The sequence below is a fragment of the Elephantulus edwardii genome, unplaced genomic scaffold (genome assembly GCF_000299155.1).
Source record: "Elephantulus edwardii isolate Elephantulus edwardi_28Jun2011 unplaced genomic scaffold, EleEdw1.0 scaffold00012, whole genome shotgun sequence".
NCBI lineage: Eukaryota > Metazoa > Chordata > Mammalia > Macroscelidea > Macroscelididae > Elephantulus > Elephantulus edwardii.
The window spans coordinates 3,003,339-3,019,675 of record NW_006399762.1 but is presented as its reverse complement, the minus strand read 5'-3'; the positions used below and the strand labels follow the sequence as shown (position 1 = coordinate 3,019,675).

The 16,337-nt window shown below is 38.6% G+C and overlaps 1 protein-coding gene across 2 annotated transcripts in view; it reads left to right on the top strand.

Moving 5' to 3' along the window:
* ADAD1 (adenosine deaminase domain containing 1 (testis-specific)) overlaps positions 1–16,337 on the top strand; it is a 99,078-nt gene that overhangs the window by 7,087 nt on the left and 75,654 nt on the right. For both annotated transcript variants that reach the window (XM_006881047.1, XM_006881046.1), the window contains exons 3-4: positions 11,026–11,193; positions 12,245–12,313. In XM_006881047.1, coding sequence (XP_006881109.1) covers positions 11,026–11,193; positions 12,245–12,313 — 237 coding nt within the window. The remainder of the gene's footprint in view (positions 1–11,025; positions 11,194–12,244; positions 12,314–16,337) is intronic.

The following is a 16,337-nucleotide window of genomic DNA, read 5'->3' as shown; positions in this document are numbered from 1 at the left end:
AGGACAGAGCAGAGTTTAGGGCTGTTGTACATAGGGTCGCTATGAGTCGCAAGTGACTCGATGGCACATAACAACAACAACAACATATCAGAAAGGTTCATCAGCCTTTCTTGTTTCATTGATACTGTGTCACTATTTTGGGGTGACATTTTGCTTTGGATTTATATAGAGAGTGAGATAGATTGATTCCTATATGACATTGCTGTGGTAGAGTTTTTCCATGTCTGAAGTGATAGTCACCGCTCTAGAAGAAGGTGTGGCAGCTATCCTGCCTGGGTTTCTATCAGTTTGATAGAGAAAAGGTCTGTGGAAGCAGCCTCCTCTGTCAGACAACTGCCACAGCTAGTTTAGCCCAAGGTGCTCTGGGCTGAAGGAAGCTGATGGACTAGACATGAGGAAACATACGGTGGAGCACAGAGACCTGATTTGAAAACCAGGACGCTTTGGTTTTCCCTTCAAGACCGAGGAACCGATGTCTCACTCCCTTCTAATTGGGCTGATCTTGATCCCCCAATATCTAGCCAAACAGCAATGACCCCCACAAAGTACTTCACTTAAGTTCCAGCATTGCCCCCAGTGCATGTCATGAGCATTGTTCTGGGCATGGACCAGTGGCATTGGGACCTGAGTTCCAGGCGCATGCTGGTGATGACAGATCTGGAGTTCCAGGCTCACACTCACTGAGATTCCAGCATTCCTGCTTGCCCTAGCATGCTTTTCTCTGCCATGTTGCGCCCCGATGCATGTGTCAGCAGCTCCTTGGTGTGTGTGTGGCATCTGCAAGCAGCTCCAGGGCATGTGCCTGGCATCAGCAAGTAGCTCAATGGCACAAGCCTGGCATCAGCAAGCAGCTCCCCTGTTCAAGCCTGACGTCAGCAAGCAGCTCCCCAGGGTGGTCATGGCATCAGCAGGCACCTCCCCGGCACGGGCCAAGTGCCAGCAGTCAGTTCCCTGGCACGTGCAGACAGTTTCTTTTGACTTATCTCACTCAAATTCCAGTTGTCTTTTTCTCGTTGCTGTGCTGGTCTGTTAGGGCTGCCTATCCGTCAGGGCTCCACTTTCTATACATGTGTGACTCTCTATCTTTAAATGTTTCCATGCTTTCCTCAATTCTCTTAAATAATACCCTTATCAGAAGAATCTGTGACCCTGTTTTACCTATGAAAAGCTACAAAATTACAAATAGTGAAATGCAGAAAGCAGCTTTTGATCTCTGCATTTTATGGCTTTTGATTAGGAAGAACTTTAGGAAAGTAGAACAATAAGAAAATGGTGACTAAGTATGAAGAAGTCACACATATGAGAATGAACGAAGTACAATCTTTAAAGACTGTATCATAGTATATAAACATACCTTTGTGAAAAGAGCAAGGGCTTTGTGAGGATGGCTGTATCTGACCTCTGCTAACTCCACGAAGGGGAACTGCCCCTGTCAACAGGACCCACAACATCAAACCAGTTCCCGTGAGGACAGATATGTTCCTGTCACTCCTTCCCTTCTTTCTTCTCATCCCCATACCAACCTTACTGCTTTTTTGGGTCTAGAATGTATTGCAATGCTGACAGACCACATAGACCCTTATTAGGGAAGTCAAAAGGCTGTAATTCACGTTGGCAGCAAGATACAACTGCCCAAGACAGCTTCATGCAGAGCTCTCAGTTCTCCCACTTGTGACTCTCCACCTCTTTTCCAGCAAGCTTTAGTCTGGTTCTGTGAAGTAGCAGCAGTCCCAAGGTTCTATCTAATAGGTCTGTCTGGAGCAAGGATCTCTGGCCCCAAAGGGTACATTGCATTCTCATCTTTGCTGGTGGTGAAATTGTCCAAATCTTCTTCTGAATCTGCTCCATTCGGTAGCAAGACTAGCCACTCCCCTTGTTAATAGGCTAACATGCTGTATTACCATAATTTTGCCTGTCCACATGGCAGAGTCAAAGTCAGTGGCTAGGGAAGGCATTTTGAACAGTAAGCCCTTAACACTAATACATACACAATCAAGCACAATCCTCAAACAACATAAGTTTGAACCATATGGGTCCATTTCCAGTGGATTTTTCCCCCTGTTGCTTTGCTGTGATTTCAAGCCACTATCCAGTTAAAATACTGTGTAGTGTTAATCATCTCTTCATGAGTAGGTTAACTCTCCAGTGAATTTAATATTGCAAAAAAAATTTCTTAGATTTTCAACTGCACATATGAGAGTTGGAGCAGCAGCAGAGGTACTTTTCTAACAGCCATGTGATTCACAGATCAACTGTACTTTTTCTAGTCTTCAAATTAACTTCTGCTAATTTGAATCTCAAAGCTAGCATTTTGCAAAAGAACTTAAAGCAAGTAAGAGTTTAGTAAAGATTGTATTAGATAGAGTTCTCTTCCATGCAGGGTTTTATTCTTGACCAGTGTGATATCGCTGAAGCATCTGTCAGTAGAAGTTTATATGTTAGAATGGTAGAGGTAAAACTTCTAAGCTAAAATGGACTTGCAGTAAAGACCTGATTATCTATTCTAAAAATTAGACAGTAGAAATCATCAAGTATCTCACCAGTTTGATATGTAGCCAGTCAAGGGGATGTTATGATGGTGGTCGGACTCAAAGCATGTCAGTCATGCATGGAGTCAGCATGAGTTAGGGACCAAATCAGTGGCTGCTGACAAGAACAGCAATAAAATTGTGACTATTATCATAGTGGCCTTGAATTTCCAGTCTTGTTTGGGATGATATTCTAACAAATGACGAATACAGTTCTTAATGTAGAATATGGAGTTTTCCAAGATATTGTCATGGGTTGGATTGTACATGAAGGACAATACTGTGGGCTTAATCATTGTGCAATTAGTTAGCTTTCCTTTATTCCTCTCAGACTACTCTTGAAATATGTAAGTAAGCTATTGGCCACAGTGACAATGTGTAAGAAAATTGATGAGGGAAAAGCTTCACTATTCTGCGCAAAACTGCTCATAAACACTGTTGATTGTTAATTTTTTTATTTATATGTACAAGAAAAATTGGATGATTTGTAGGCTTGATAGACAAGAAAGCTAGTATTTTTAAGAAACTCTAGATTATTTTATCTCATGCTACAGTTTGATGACAGAATATAAACAGGATGAAGCTAAAAGGCTCAGCGTTCTGGTAAAGATGACTTTTGAACAGATTTCCTGTGCAGTATCTCATACTTCAGAATATTATTCTAGTTTAATACATTTGGATTGTAATACTGATTCTGAAAGGAAAAAAACAGGAAACTAAGGTCTTAAGATGGTATGAATGAATCCATTTAAATTGTCAGTAATTGCTCATAAAATCTTGATGCACAATGACATTTTAAAGTAGTGTAATTGTGAGGATAATGTGATAAGATAATGATGTATATTGTCCCTGTCCATCCATAATCAAACAGTAGACAAAACCCAAATAATAGTAATAATAAACCCAAACCAAAAACTAAATTCCCCACCAGTGGCGTTTTAGGACAGACTAGAACTGCCCTTTGTGTTTTTCAAAGCTGTAATTTTCTGGAGGCAGACATCCATATCTCTCTTTCACAGTGGCTGGTGGTTTGAACCACTGAGTCTCAGTTTACAGGACTTTAATCACGGTGCCACCAGAACTCCTTAAGACCTCCTATGGTCCAGATAGGGAGCTCTAGGGGCCTAGTAGTAAGAAATTTTATGGCAATCCCAAAAGCACACTGTTTAAATTCACCAGTTGCTCTGTGGGAGAAGGATGGCAACCTCCTCCTATGTGATTAAACTGCCTCTGTACGTCTGCTGGAGGGTCATCTATGAGCTGGTTCTGACTTGATGGCACATACAATAGTAACATGGTCCAAATGAAGCATTGATAGGATTCTAACCTTCAGAAGATAACCAAACTCAAACCCATTGCTTTAAGTGGATTCTGACTTAGTAATGAACCTCCATCACATTTCTGAGGTGATACATTTTAGAAGAAGACTGACCATCTTTTCTCCTTCAAAGCGGCTGTTGGACTAGAAGTGCCAACCTTTGAGTTAGCAGCCCACCCTGTAACACACTACACAACCAGAACTCCTTTCCTTGGAGGATGTTGTTAGTAGGTGTTGTCAAGTTGACCACAAATCATAGTGATCCTGTGAACTATAGATCTAAACCTTGCCCTATCCTGTGCCATGTTCAATATCTGCAACATTTGAGCCTATTGTTAAGGTCACGGTGTCAATCCAACTTAATGAAGGTCTTCTGCTCATTCACTGATACTCTACTTTGCTGACTATGTTGTCCTTTTCCATAGACTGCCCTCTATTTAGAGACATGGCTAAAGTATATGAGACAGATTTAACCATCATTCCTCTAAAGAGCATCCCTGACTGCACAGTCTCCAAGACATGTGTTCTCTTGGCAGTTTGTGGGATATTTGTTACTCTTCTCCAGCCCACAGGTCAAAGGCCTTGATCTGTCTTCTGTCATCTTTATTCACTGTTAGCTTTCAGATGCATAGGAAATAATTGAAATGCATGGCTTAGATCAGTCACTCCTTAGTCTTAAAACTTGGTATTTTTGCTCTTCACCACTTTGGAGAGGTCTCTGATTCCAGACTTTCCCAGTGCAACACATCTTTTGATTTTCTAACTGCTGGTACCATGGTTGTTGATTGTGGATCCAGGTTAAGAAGAAATTGTTAATAGTTTCTATCTTTTATCCATCTATAATAATATTGCCTTTTGGCCCAGTGGAGATTTTTGTTTTCTTGGTGTTAAGATGCAATGCATATTGAAAGCTGCAGCCTTTCATCTTTCTGCAGCAAGTGCTTCAAGTCCTTTTTACTTAGTTTAAGCAAGGTTGTGCCATCTCCATAATGCAAGTTGTTTATGCATCTTCCATTGATCTTAATGCCACATTCTTCCTCAAAAATTCTTGTATGAGGATCCAAGCAGAGTGTGCTTAAAAAATTAGTTTGGTGGATGGCGGGAGAGATGGATAAAGCAGAGGGGAAAGGTCCAGTGTGAAAAACAATGCATACAAACTTCATGAATTTTGTAAGTAAACCAGTATAACTTTTTTTAAAAAAAGGTTTTGAGTGAGCACAATGAAATGTTCTGAGATTCCCCTTCTCACTCTTGGCCACAGTTTATTCTGATCTATACAGTCAAATACCTTTTCGTAGTCAGTGAAACACAGATAGACATCCTTCTGGTACTCTCTGCTTTCATCCAAGATCCGTCTGACATCAGCATTGATATCCCTGTGTCTAAATCTAGCATGAATCTTTAGCAGTTCTGTCAATGTATTGTTTTAGTTCTTTATTAATAATCTTCAGTAATGGTAAGATTTTGCTTGTATGTATTAATTAATGATGTTGTTATTATACGCCATTAAGTCACCTGCAACTCATAGCGACCCTTTGTATGATATCCCTAAAACCTGCTCTATCCTGTGCCAATCTCACTGTCTCTGATAAGCCCACCCGCATTACCCCAGTCACTGAATCACTCCATCTCATAGAAGGTCTTCCTCTCCTGTGCTGTCCTTCCACATTCCCAAGCATGACATCCCTCTCCAAGGACTAGTCCCTCCTTGCAGCATGTCCAGAGTATGTCAGATGAAGCTTCAGACTTCTTGCCTCCTTTTTAAGGAGCAGCCCTTTTTAACGTTCTCTAGGGTGAACTTTAGCAGTGAACCTTATCCTCTTAGTAGTTCATGTTATATTCAATACCCTTCTCCAACACCACAGCTCAAGGGCATCAACTCTTCTGCTGTCATCCCTAGTCATTGTCCAGCTCACTGACACTAGCAAGTGATTACAAAGGTCATGGCCTGTATCAAGCGCACCTTAGTCTCCAGAGTGACATCATTGCTCTTCAGTACTTTGGAGAGGTCTTTAACAGCAAACTTTCCCAATGCAATACATCTATTAATTTCCTGGCTGCTGGTGTAAGACTGTTGATTGTGGAGCCAAGCAAACCAAAGCTGTTAACAATTTCAATCTCATCACCATCTATCATGATGCTACCAGTTGGCCCAGTGGTGAAAATCTTTGTTTTCTTGACATTGAATCTCAATCCACATTGAAGGCTGGAGTCCTTTACCTTCTACGGCAAGAACTTCAGATCCTCTGTTTCAGCGAGCAAAGTTGTGTCTTCTGTATAAGGCAGATTGTTGATTGTGTGTCATCTGTATAATGCAGATTGTTGATAGTTCTTCCAATTCTGATGCCACATTTCTCCTCATACAGCCCAGCCTTTCGGATAATCTGTTCTGCATATAGATTGAAACAGTGTGGAGATAGGACACATCCCTGGTGTACGCCCTTCTCAGTTTTGAACCATGCAGTGTTTCCTTTCTCTGTTCTGATGACTGTCTCCTAGTCCAAGTGTAGGTTTTGCGTTAGCACAATCAAGTGTTCTGGGATTCCTATTCTTCTCAGAGTTGGCTACAGTTTGTTGTGATCCACACAGTCAAATGCCCTTGCATAGTCATTGAAACACAGACAGACAGACCTCTGGTACTCCCTGCTTTCAACCAAGATCCGTCTAACATTAGCTACAATATCGCTGGTCTCAACGACCCTTTCTAAACCCAGACTGCACTTCAGTACGTTAGATTACTTCTCTGATCTATTGAATTACCTTTTTTGAGAGGGATAACAAATATCTATTTTAGTTTATTGGCCAGGTAACTTTCTTCCAGATTTCTTCATAAAGCCTGGTGAGCATGTCTAAGGCTGCATCTGTATGTAAATACATGTCAGTTGGTGTTCCAATTCCTAGAGTCTGTAAAGGTTTCATTTTCAGCTAATGAACCTTGGTATACTGTGTATATGTAGCATGTATTATGAAACCTAATAGATTTAAATGAAGCTTTCAAACTAAGACTAATGGAAAATTTCCAATAGTCTAAGTACTAATAGAAGACTAATAGAAATGTCTGCTTCTGGAGTGACAACATTAATCTCTGATAAAATAGATTTCAGAATAAAAAATACCATAAAATATAAGGAAAGGCATTGAATAAAGGCACAATAGCTCAAGAAGAAATAAACTTGGTACACATTTATGCAGCAAATGATTGTTGTGTGCCATCAAGTCCACTGCAACTCATAGCTACCCTTTGTACAGCAGCCCTAAGCCCTCCTCTATCCTGTGCCAATCTTATTGTCTCTGACACACCTATCCCCTTTACCCCAGCCACTGAATCAATCCATCTTATCATGGATCTTCCTCTCCTGCTCTTTCTCTCCACCCTCCCAAGCATGATGTCCCTCTACAAGGACTGGTCTCTTCTTGAAACATGTCCAAAGTATATCAGATGAAGCTTCAGAATCCTTGCCTCCAAGGAGCAGCCTGGTTTAACCCTCTCCAGGATGAACCTGTTTGTTCTCTTAGCATTCCATGGTAAATTCAACATTCTTCTCCTAAACCAGAGCTCAAAGGCATAAATACTACTTCTGTCATCCCTGGTCATTGTCATTGTCTCTGATACAAAGCAAGTGATTGAAAAGACCATGGCATGTATCAGGTGCACCTTAGTCTCCAGAATGACATCATTACTCTTCAGTACCTTGGGGATGTCTCTAACAGCAGACTTTCCTATCACAATACATTTTTTAGTTTCCTGGCTTTTGGTGCCAAGAGTGTTGATTGTGGAGCCAAGCAAACTAAAAGGGTTTAAAATTTCAGTCTTTTCACCATCCGTCACAATACTCCCAGTTAGCCTAGTGGTTGGAATCTTTGTTTTCTTGATACTGATCTTCAATCCATATTGAAGGCTTCAGTGCTTGACCTTCTGTAGCAAGTGCTGCAGGTCCTCCTCAGTTTCAGCAAGCAGGGTTGTGTCATCTGCATAATGCAGATTGCTGTTAGTTCTCCTTCCAGTCCTGATGCCACATTTCTCCTCCTAGACCCCAGCCTTCCAGATAATCTGTTCTGCATATAGATTAAAAAGTTATGGAGACAGGACACATTCCTGGCATACACCCTTCCCAATTTTGAAACATGCATTGTTCCCTTGCTCAGTTCTGACGACTGCCTCTTGGTCCAAGTATAAGTTTCTCATTAGCACGATCAAGTGTTCTGGGATTCCCGTTCTTCTCAGAGTTAGCCACAGTTTTTTGTGGTCCACACAGTCAAATGTCTTTGCATAGTCAATGAAACACAGATAGACATTCCTCTGATACTCTCTTCTTTCAGCCAAGATCATGGCCCCATCTAAATCTAGCCTGCACTTCTGGTAGTTCTCTGTTGATGTCCTGTTCCAGTCGTTTTTGGATAATCTTCAGCAGAATCTTGCTTTCATGTGATATTAATGATATTGTTTGATAATTTCCACACTCTGTCTTACCACCTTTCTTTGGAATTGGAACAAAAACAGATCTCTTCCAGTCAGTTGACCAGGCAGTTGTCCTCCAGATTTTTTTGCACAACCTGGTGAGCAAATCTAGTGCAGCATCTGTTTGTTGAAATATATCAATTGGTATACCATCACTTCCTAAGGCCATGTTTTTGTCAGTTCCTTTAGAGCAGCTTGAACTTCCACCTTCATCACCATAGGCTCTTGCTCATACGTTGTTTTGTGAAATTCTTCTATGTCCGCCAATTCCTTTTGGTCAATGACTCTGTATACTCTTTCCATCTTTTAATATTTCCTAGGTCAATTAATATACTGTCCAAAGTAGAATTAAGTATCCTTAAGTATTGAAACTCGAGGCTTGAATTTGTTCTTCAGTTCCTTGAGTTTAATAAATGGTGAGCAAGTTCGGCCCCTTTGATTTTCTGACTCCATCTCTTCACATATTTCATTATAATACTTTACTTTGTCTTCCTGCGCTGCCCTTTGAAATCTTCTGTTCAACTCCTTGATATCTTGACATCTTCCCTGTGCTTTGGCTTCTTTGGTGCCCTAGTGCAATATTCAGAGTCTCTTCTGACATTGATTTTGGCTTTTTCTTCCTCCTCTGTCTTTGTGATGACCTTTTGCACTCTTCCTGAATGATATACTTGATATCCTCTCATAACTAACTCATCTGGTCTTTGCTCATTAGTGTTCAAGGCCTCAAACCTGTTCCCAAGATGATTTTGAAATTCAGGTGGGATAGACTCAACATCATATTTTTGTTCCAGTGGATTTGATTTAATTTACTTAGATTCAGCTTAAACTTGCATATGAAGTTGGTGGTCTCTTCCACAATCAGCACCTGGCCTAGTTTTCACAGCTGGTATTGAGCTGCTCTAGCGGTTCTTTCCACAGATGTAATCAGTCTGATTTCTAGGCATACCATCAGATGAAATTCACGTGTATATAACATGCATTTATGTTTCTTTTAAAACATATTTGCAATGAATAAATCATTGATTTTGCTTTCCAGTCACCCATTATTAAAGTGCTTGTCTGTCAGATACTGTTTTAAATCTGAGCATTCAGATTCAGACAGACTAGGAAGGATTGACCATACACTTCTGAAATAGCAGGCCTTCGTAAACACTCTGTGCAATAGAGCACACTAATACTAGCAGGGCAACTGAGCTGGGGCTTTCAAGTAAAGAAACACAAAAGAGGAACATTTGTAAGAAGACACTAGTGATTGGAACATGGAATTTCAGAACCATGAATATAGAAAAATTTTATATTGTTAAGAAAGTAATGGAATGCATAAATACTGATGTACTAGGTATTGGCAAGATAAGATGGACTAACATGGGGCATTTTGAGTCATACGATCAGATGGTCTTTGCTGGAGATGAAGAAGAAAAATGGGGCCGCTTTCATAGTTAAAAGGGCCATTTCTACATTCGTCTAGAAATACAATATTGTGAGTGACAGAATAATATCCGTACTCATACAAAGAATTCCAGTGAATACCACTATAATTCAGATATATGCACCAACAAGCAGAGCCAAAGAAGAGGAAATACAAGATTTCTACCAACTTTTGTAGCCAGAGAGCAATCAAACATGCAATCAAGATGCATTAATGATAATGGATTACTGGAATGCACCAAATGATAGACCTACAAAATGTATATATATAAAACCAGTCAATAGAATTGAAGAAAGAAATAGACAGTAAATGGCTAGGAAGCTGTGCTTTCTGACCTTTAACTTTGCCTAGGTCCTACGCCTTCTGTTTCCCTCTCTTTTGTTTGAAAATTAATTTGACATACTTAACCAAATAAAAAATTCTTTCTGAGAACCTGACATATCTACAATGAATATTATTTCACCAGATAAACCAAACCAAAACTAAACCTTTAATAAAAAAATAAAGGTCTGCTTCTGAAAAGCAAACATTGAAAATCCTCTGGATCACGATAGTCCTAGTGGGAGGAACCAGTCAAGGAAATGATGCAGAATCATCATTTTATTCCATTGTCCATGGGGTCAGTATGAATTGACATGATGACAGCTAACACAAACAAAGTCCAGATACCAACAAGCAAAATTTCAGACAAATATTTGGTGAGTAAATTTAGAAAAAGACCATTTCATTTATTGGACAAATATGAAACTAAATTTAAGTAAAAATAATCCTAAGAATTATGACATTGATTTTAATTATTTAGAATACTTTATTCTTTTCTTTTTTTAATTGTAGATTTCTTCTCTCTACCTGGGTTAAATTGTCTACTTAGAAATGAATTAGCCCTGGTAGCGTAGAATTTTCTTCAAGAAATCTCTTCTCTGGATTCAGAGTTTCAGGAGATCCACATTTAACATTTAATTGGTCATTCAGTACATATTTGTGTGCTTACTATCACCAGGTCTTATGCTGGACCGTCACTGTCATGTGTATATGACATGTACTTTAAAGCTGTCTGTGTCACTCATGCTGGATTTAGACTCAACTTTGCTGCTTATTCTCCAGAATTAGTTCAAGGATTATATCCAACTTCAGTTTTAACTCCTGTTAGTCCCAAGAAAGAGATGACATAACCACAATTGTTGTTTCTACAGTAAATAGTTTTCCAGGTTTCTTTTATACTGGTATGTTTTCCCATAGAACATCTTTTTCAAAGTCAAGCTGTGAAATTAATTCTGAGATCTCTTTCTAGGTAATGTTATGGGACCATATTTTGCTTTTTGTGCTGTGGTGGATGGTATTCAGTACAAGACAGGATTGGGGCAAAATAAAAAGGAGGCTCGATCCAATGCAGCAAAACTAGCTCTTGATGAGCTCCTACAGTTAAATGAGCCTGAACCAATAATTTTAGAAACATCAGGTAAATATTCTTAACTATAAAATGTTTGCAAACTACACTGTTTTCCAGAAAATATCACCTAAAAGATTTGTATTGATGAAGAATTAATGTGACAATTATAAGATGGATGTTTCATGTTTTCAGTCACTTCTGTTGCTGTCTGATTACTAACTTTTTATATAACAGTTAAAAAACTCTTGTATATTTCAGCAGCAAAAAATAAAAGTATTTCAGAACTGCTTCATTGCCAGATTGTTAATGGGTTATAACTCAGTAAAACTTGTTTGTTTTCTGTAATTGTTGGACTTATGCTTGTCTATCCTTAGAGTTTTTTGTCAGTCATCTTCATTGAAGCTTAAGACATGTCTTCTTTGTCGTTTAATATTTTTTATTTTGCCTTATTTTCTGAATTCCCTAACTTGGGGACTTAAATAGAAAGCTATTGAAAATACAGAACTAAAATATCTAAAACTTTAATTCTAGTATTCCTCTAGAAAATTATTGTTGTAATGTGCTCTCAATTCAGAACCAATTCGTTGCTCCACCTAACTAGTTTTCTGAGGCCGCAATGGCACAGGAGAGTATCCATCCATCCTTCTCCTTTGGAGATATTTGATTAGTACCACCTCTTTTTGGATTGGCAGCGTTTATCTTACTCTCTAGACCATCAGAGCTCCTGCGGAAAATAGTCTGGCAAAATAATAGGGGTTTTTTTGTTGTTGTTGTTGTTGTTTTAGTACTATGTCTTTAATAGAAAAAAATTATATATATAAAATATATAGTATTCCAATTAGTAGAAATTGCTCAAAAATCTCTACAATGGAATTTTAATAGATTTTTTTAATGTTTTCTGATTTATAAGCGAATAGTACTGTACTAAGAGACTAGTAAATTCAGAAATTTTTATGCAAAATAATTTCAGAATAGCCAAAACATTTATCAAGTAAAGCCAATGGATATATTATGGTAATTCAGTGGATATTTGAGTTGTTAGACATACAGAAAATAGAATCGATCTTTTGGAATTTTTAAACATTGGAGTTTTATATTTCCCTGTGATTTTCTTTTCTAGGTCCTCCTCCTATCCCTGCAGAACCGGTAATTTCACCTGAACCACCATATATTTCAAAAGTACATTATGGTAGGAAATATTTTTATAAGATAAATAAATTTAAAATTTATAGAAAGGTATACATAGATTATATAACATTGTCTAATTCAAACTTGGTATACTTTTATGAAGAGAATAATGTCTGTACTCTCCTGAAAATGGCAAATAAACAGTGCAGGAGATTGAAGAGAGAGCCTTTGCCTATAAAGAAATGTTTGATTAATCTCATGCAATTGCTTTTTCTTTTGTAGGTTTCTCATTAATGAAAGATATAACTAGTACCTTACTGGTGCATGTTGGTCATTTGAACTTTCAAATGTTGGTCATTTTCATTTCAACTAATTTGTTACCACTGAAACCCAAGGACCTCCAACAACAGTTGCAGTTACTAGTAACGGTGGTCTTGAATTAGTTACTTCTCTGTACCTTAGTTTCCTCATTTGTAAAATAGGAATGATAGTAATTACCTCATAGGGTTATAGGTTATTATCTGTAAAATGCTTATCTCAGTGTGTAATAGATACACAGTAGCTTAATATAGAACTTAAGTGGAATTTAATATTGCATGGAGTGGAAGGTCCAGACGAAAGGAAATAGGCACAGTTAAAAGTAAAAATCTCAAATAGTTAGAAATAGTTCTAATAGTAATAGGAATTGGTGAATGAAGATGAGATGAAGTATCAGTGCTTTAACAGTGAGCTCTTTCTATAGAAAGAGACCCTGGTCTTTCCTTCCAACGTCAGCAGGAATTTTTAAATAAGTAATGGGTTAGAATTCTAGGACATGGATTGCTAAATATACAGATTATGTTTTATGTGTTGTCAAGTCACCTGTAACCCATAGCTACCCTATGTACAGCAGACCTGAACCTTGCCCTGTCTTGAGCCAGTTTCAATAATGCTGACACACCAACCCCCATTGCCCCAGGTTACCATGTCAATCCATCTCATCCAGGGTCTACCTCTCCTGCACTGTCCATCCACTCTTCCGAGCATTATGTCCTTCTCCATGGAACAGTCCTACCTGGCCACATGCCCCAAGTATGTGAGACAGAGCTTCAAAATCTTAGCCTCTAGGCAGAAACTTAATTTCACCCTCTCCAAGACAGACCCATATATTTTCTTGGTGGTCCATGGTATGTTCAAGACTATTCTCCAGCACCAATATTCAAAGGCATTGATTCTTCTTCTGTCATCCGTAGTCATTGTCCAGCTCTCTGAAGCATAACACGTAATTACGAAGACCATGGCGTGGATTAAGCACACCTTAATCTCTAGACTAGCATCATTGCTTTTCAACACAGGGAAAATAAACCATAAACTCTGAAGAAAGAATATGTGCTTAATAATTTCTTTTTAAAAACTACAAGAAAAATGTTAAATTTGATAGGTTCAAGTTAGTACTCAAAAAAAGGAGAGTAAGTGTCAAACTTTACCTCAGATTTATAGATGAATGGTTGTTGCATTGCTCTTCCTTCCTCATTAAGTCCATGCTCCCATCAGGAGCAACAGCAGTGGTATGAGAACGCTTAAGCAGCCTCTTTGCTCCTCTCCTCCCATTCACCCTTCTTGGCCTGGCCTGGTTGGTCTGGTGGCGTTCTCAGCCTGTAAAGCATGCTGTGCCCCGGCCCAATGGCTGGAGCTTTTGTCCCATCTGGGAGCTTCCTTGCTTCTGAGACGCAAACCCCATGAGCGAAGCTACGCAGCTGCCTGAGGGAAGGTGAGCAAGTCAGGCCCAGGGATGCTGGAGGTAGGTGGTAACACCGGCAAGGTGATCAACAAGCTGTGGATCCAGATGACCAACAAGAAGCACAGCAAGAACATTGCCCAGCACAGTAACATGACAAATACCCCCAAAGAAAAGGTATCAGTTGAACTCTGGCTGTTAGCTCTCTTCATTTTTGTCATCTGTGGCTCTGCCATTTTCCAGACTATTCAAAGTATCAGGATGGGCATGTGAGTGAGTAAACCTTAAATGTTTCCATTATCCTGTAAATTTTAACATGAACTCATTCTTCAGGTTTAATACCCTGGTTAAAAAACAATTAACTAACCTACCTCAGAATGACTTTTATTAATTATTATTATTATTAATTTTAATGAAAATTTACAGAGACTTTGAATTTCCATTCATTTATTGTTGCACTTTTCTCCCTGCCCACCCCTCCCCCCCAATTCACTCTTCTTTTTGAAAAGTAAAAGAAAAATTCTTTGTTATACAGTCCCTCCACCACAAGTCCACTCTACTGTGCAGACTTCGTTCTAGACTCCTGTCATGATGGAGTATATTCTCTGTAGTGGGATTGCTGGGTCAAATGGTATTTCTAGTTTCTATTTGCAACTTTTTTGAGTTGAACCATTTTATACTTCCACCAACAGTGAATAAGGGTTCCAGTTTTTTCAGAACCTCGCCAGCATTTGTTGTTTGCTAATCTGTTAAATTTTGCTATTCTTACTGGGGTGAGATGATACCTCATAGTTGTTTTGATTTGCATCTCTCTTAGAGTAGGGATTTTGTACATTTTTTCATGTGTTTGTTGGCCATCTGTCTTCATTGGTGAAATGCCTGTTCATAGCCTGTGCCCATTTTTCAGTTGAGTTGTTTATCTTGTTGTGGTGCTCTGGCATTTTATAAATTCTAGATATAAGTTCCTTTTCAAAGAATCAACTTCTAATTTTGTTGATAGTTTCAGTTGTTTTTTGGTTTTCTGTTTCATTTACTTCTGCTCTAATTTTTAAAATTTCGGGTTTTTTAAAGAGTGTCGGGTTTTCTTGCTGCTCTTTTTCAATTTGCTCAAGATGTTGAGTTAGAGAGTCAGTGGTCAATTTTTCTTGCCTTTTGATGTGTTTGCTTATTGCTATAAATTGACCTCTGATTACTGCTTCAGCTGTTTCCCAGAGGTTTTGGTAAGTGATGTTTTCATTGTCATTTGTTTCCAGAAGCGTTTTAATTTCATTTTTTATTTTTTCTAGTACCCAGTCGTGTTCAACCAAGGAGTTGTTCAGCTTCCAAGTCCATGTTTTTTCTCCTTTATCATCCTGTTATTAATTTCTAATTTTGTAGCGTTATGGTCTGAAAAGATGCTTTGTATTATTTCTATGTTTTTTTTTAATTTATTGATGCTTGCCTTGTGTCCTAGAATGTGATCTATTCTGGAGAATGTTCCATGTACATTGGAGAAGAAGGTATACTGTGTTTTTTGGGGGTGCATTCGCCTATAAATATCTATGAGGTCAAGTTGGTTTATTGTGTGGTTTAATTCTTCAGTATCTTTGTTGAGTTTCTTTCTGGTAGCTCTGTCTTTTCTTGAGAGGGGTGTATTGAAGTCTCTAAGTATTATAGTAGTGTTGTCTATTTCCTTTTCCAGTTTTGTTAATGTTTGTTTTATGTACTTTGCAGGTCTTTCATTGTTCCTTATCAGACACGTCATTACCAAATTTTTTTTTTCTAGGCTGTAGCTTCCCTTTTTACCCTGTTGGAGAAGTTTTTGGATGTGCTTAGAGATTTTCATCTTAGAAGGTCTCATTCATTTATTTTATCCTCTCCTGATTGTAGATTTTTCAGGATGCTTGGAAGACGGTTTATGTTGTGGATTTGGACTTCTAGAGTTCTTCCAAGTTATCGTTTAATGACGTTTATAATCCTTGATTTTAATCCTAGGTCCTTGATCCATTTTTTCCTTTTACTTTATTTTATTAATTTTAATGAACATTTACAGTGATTTGGATCTCCAGTCTTTCATTGTTGCACTATTTTCTCTACCCTCCACCCCCCCAGTTCATTCCTCTCCTTCTTTTCCCCCTTGAAAGACTGTTTTAATTGTCCCAGTGCATTGCCACAGTGCTTGTCAAACCCGGTCTGATTAATCTCCTTTGTCAATGTGTCCTTTGCCATTCCCTATCACTCCTCTCTGAGAGAGATTTCACCCTGATTCATAAGGAAAAGGGGATGGTATATTCTCTTAGATATTTCTTCCTGAAAAGGGATGCTGTAGGTTTCAGGGTGAAGATCTTCTCTCACTACTCTAAAGAGCCCCTTTGGCAGTAGGAAACAC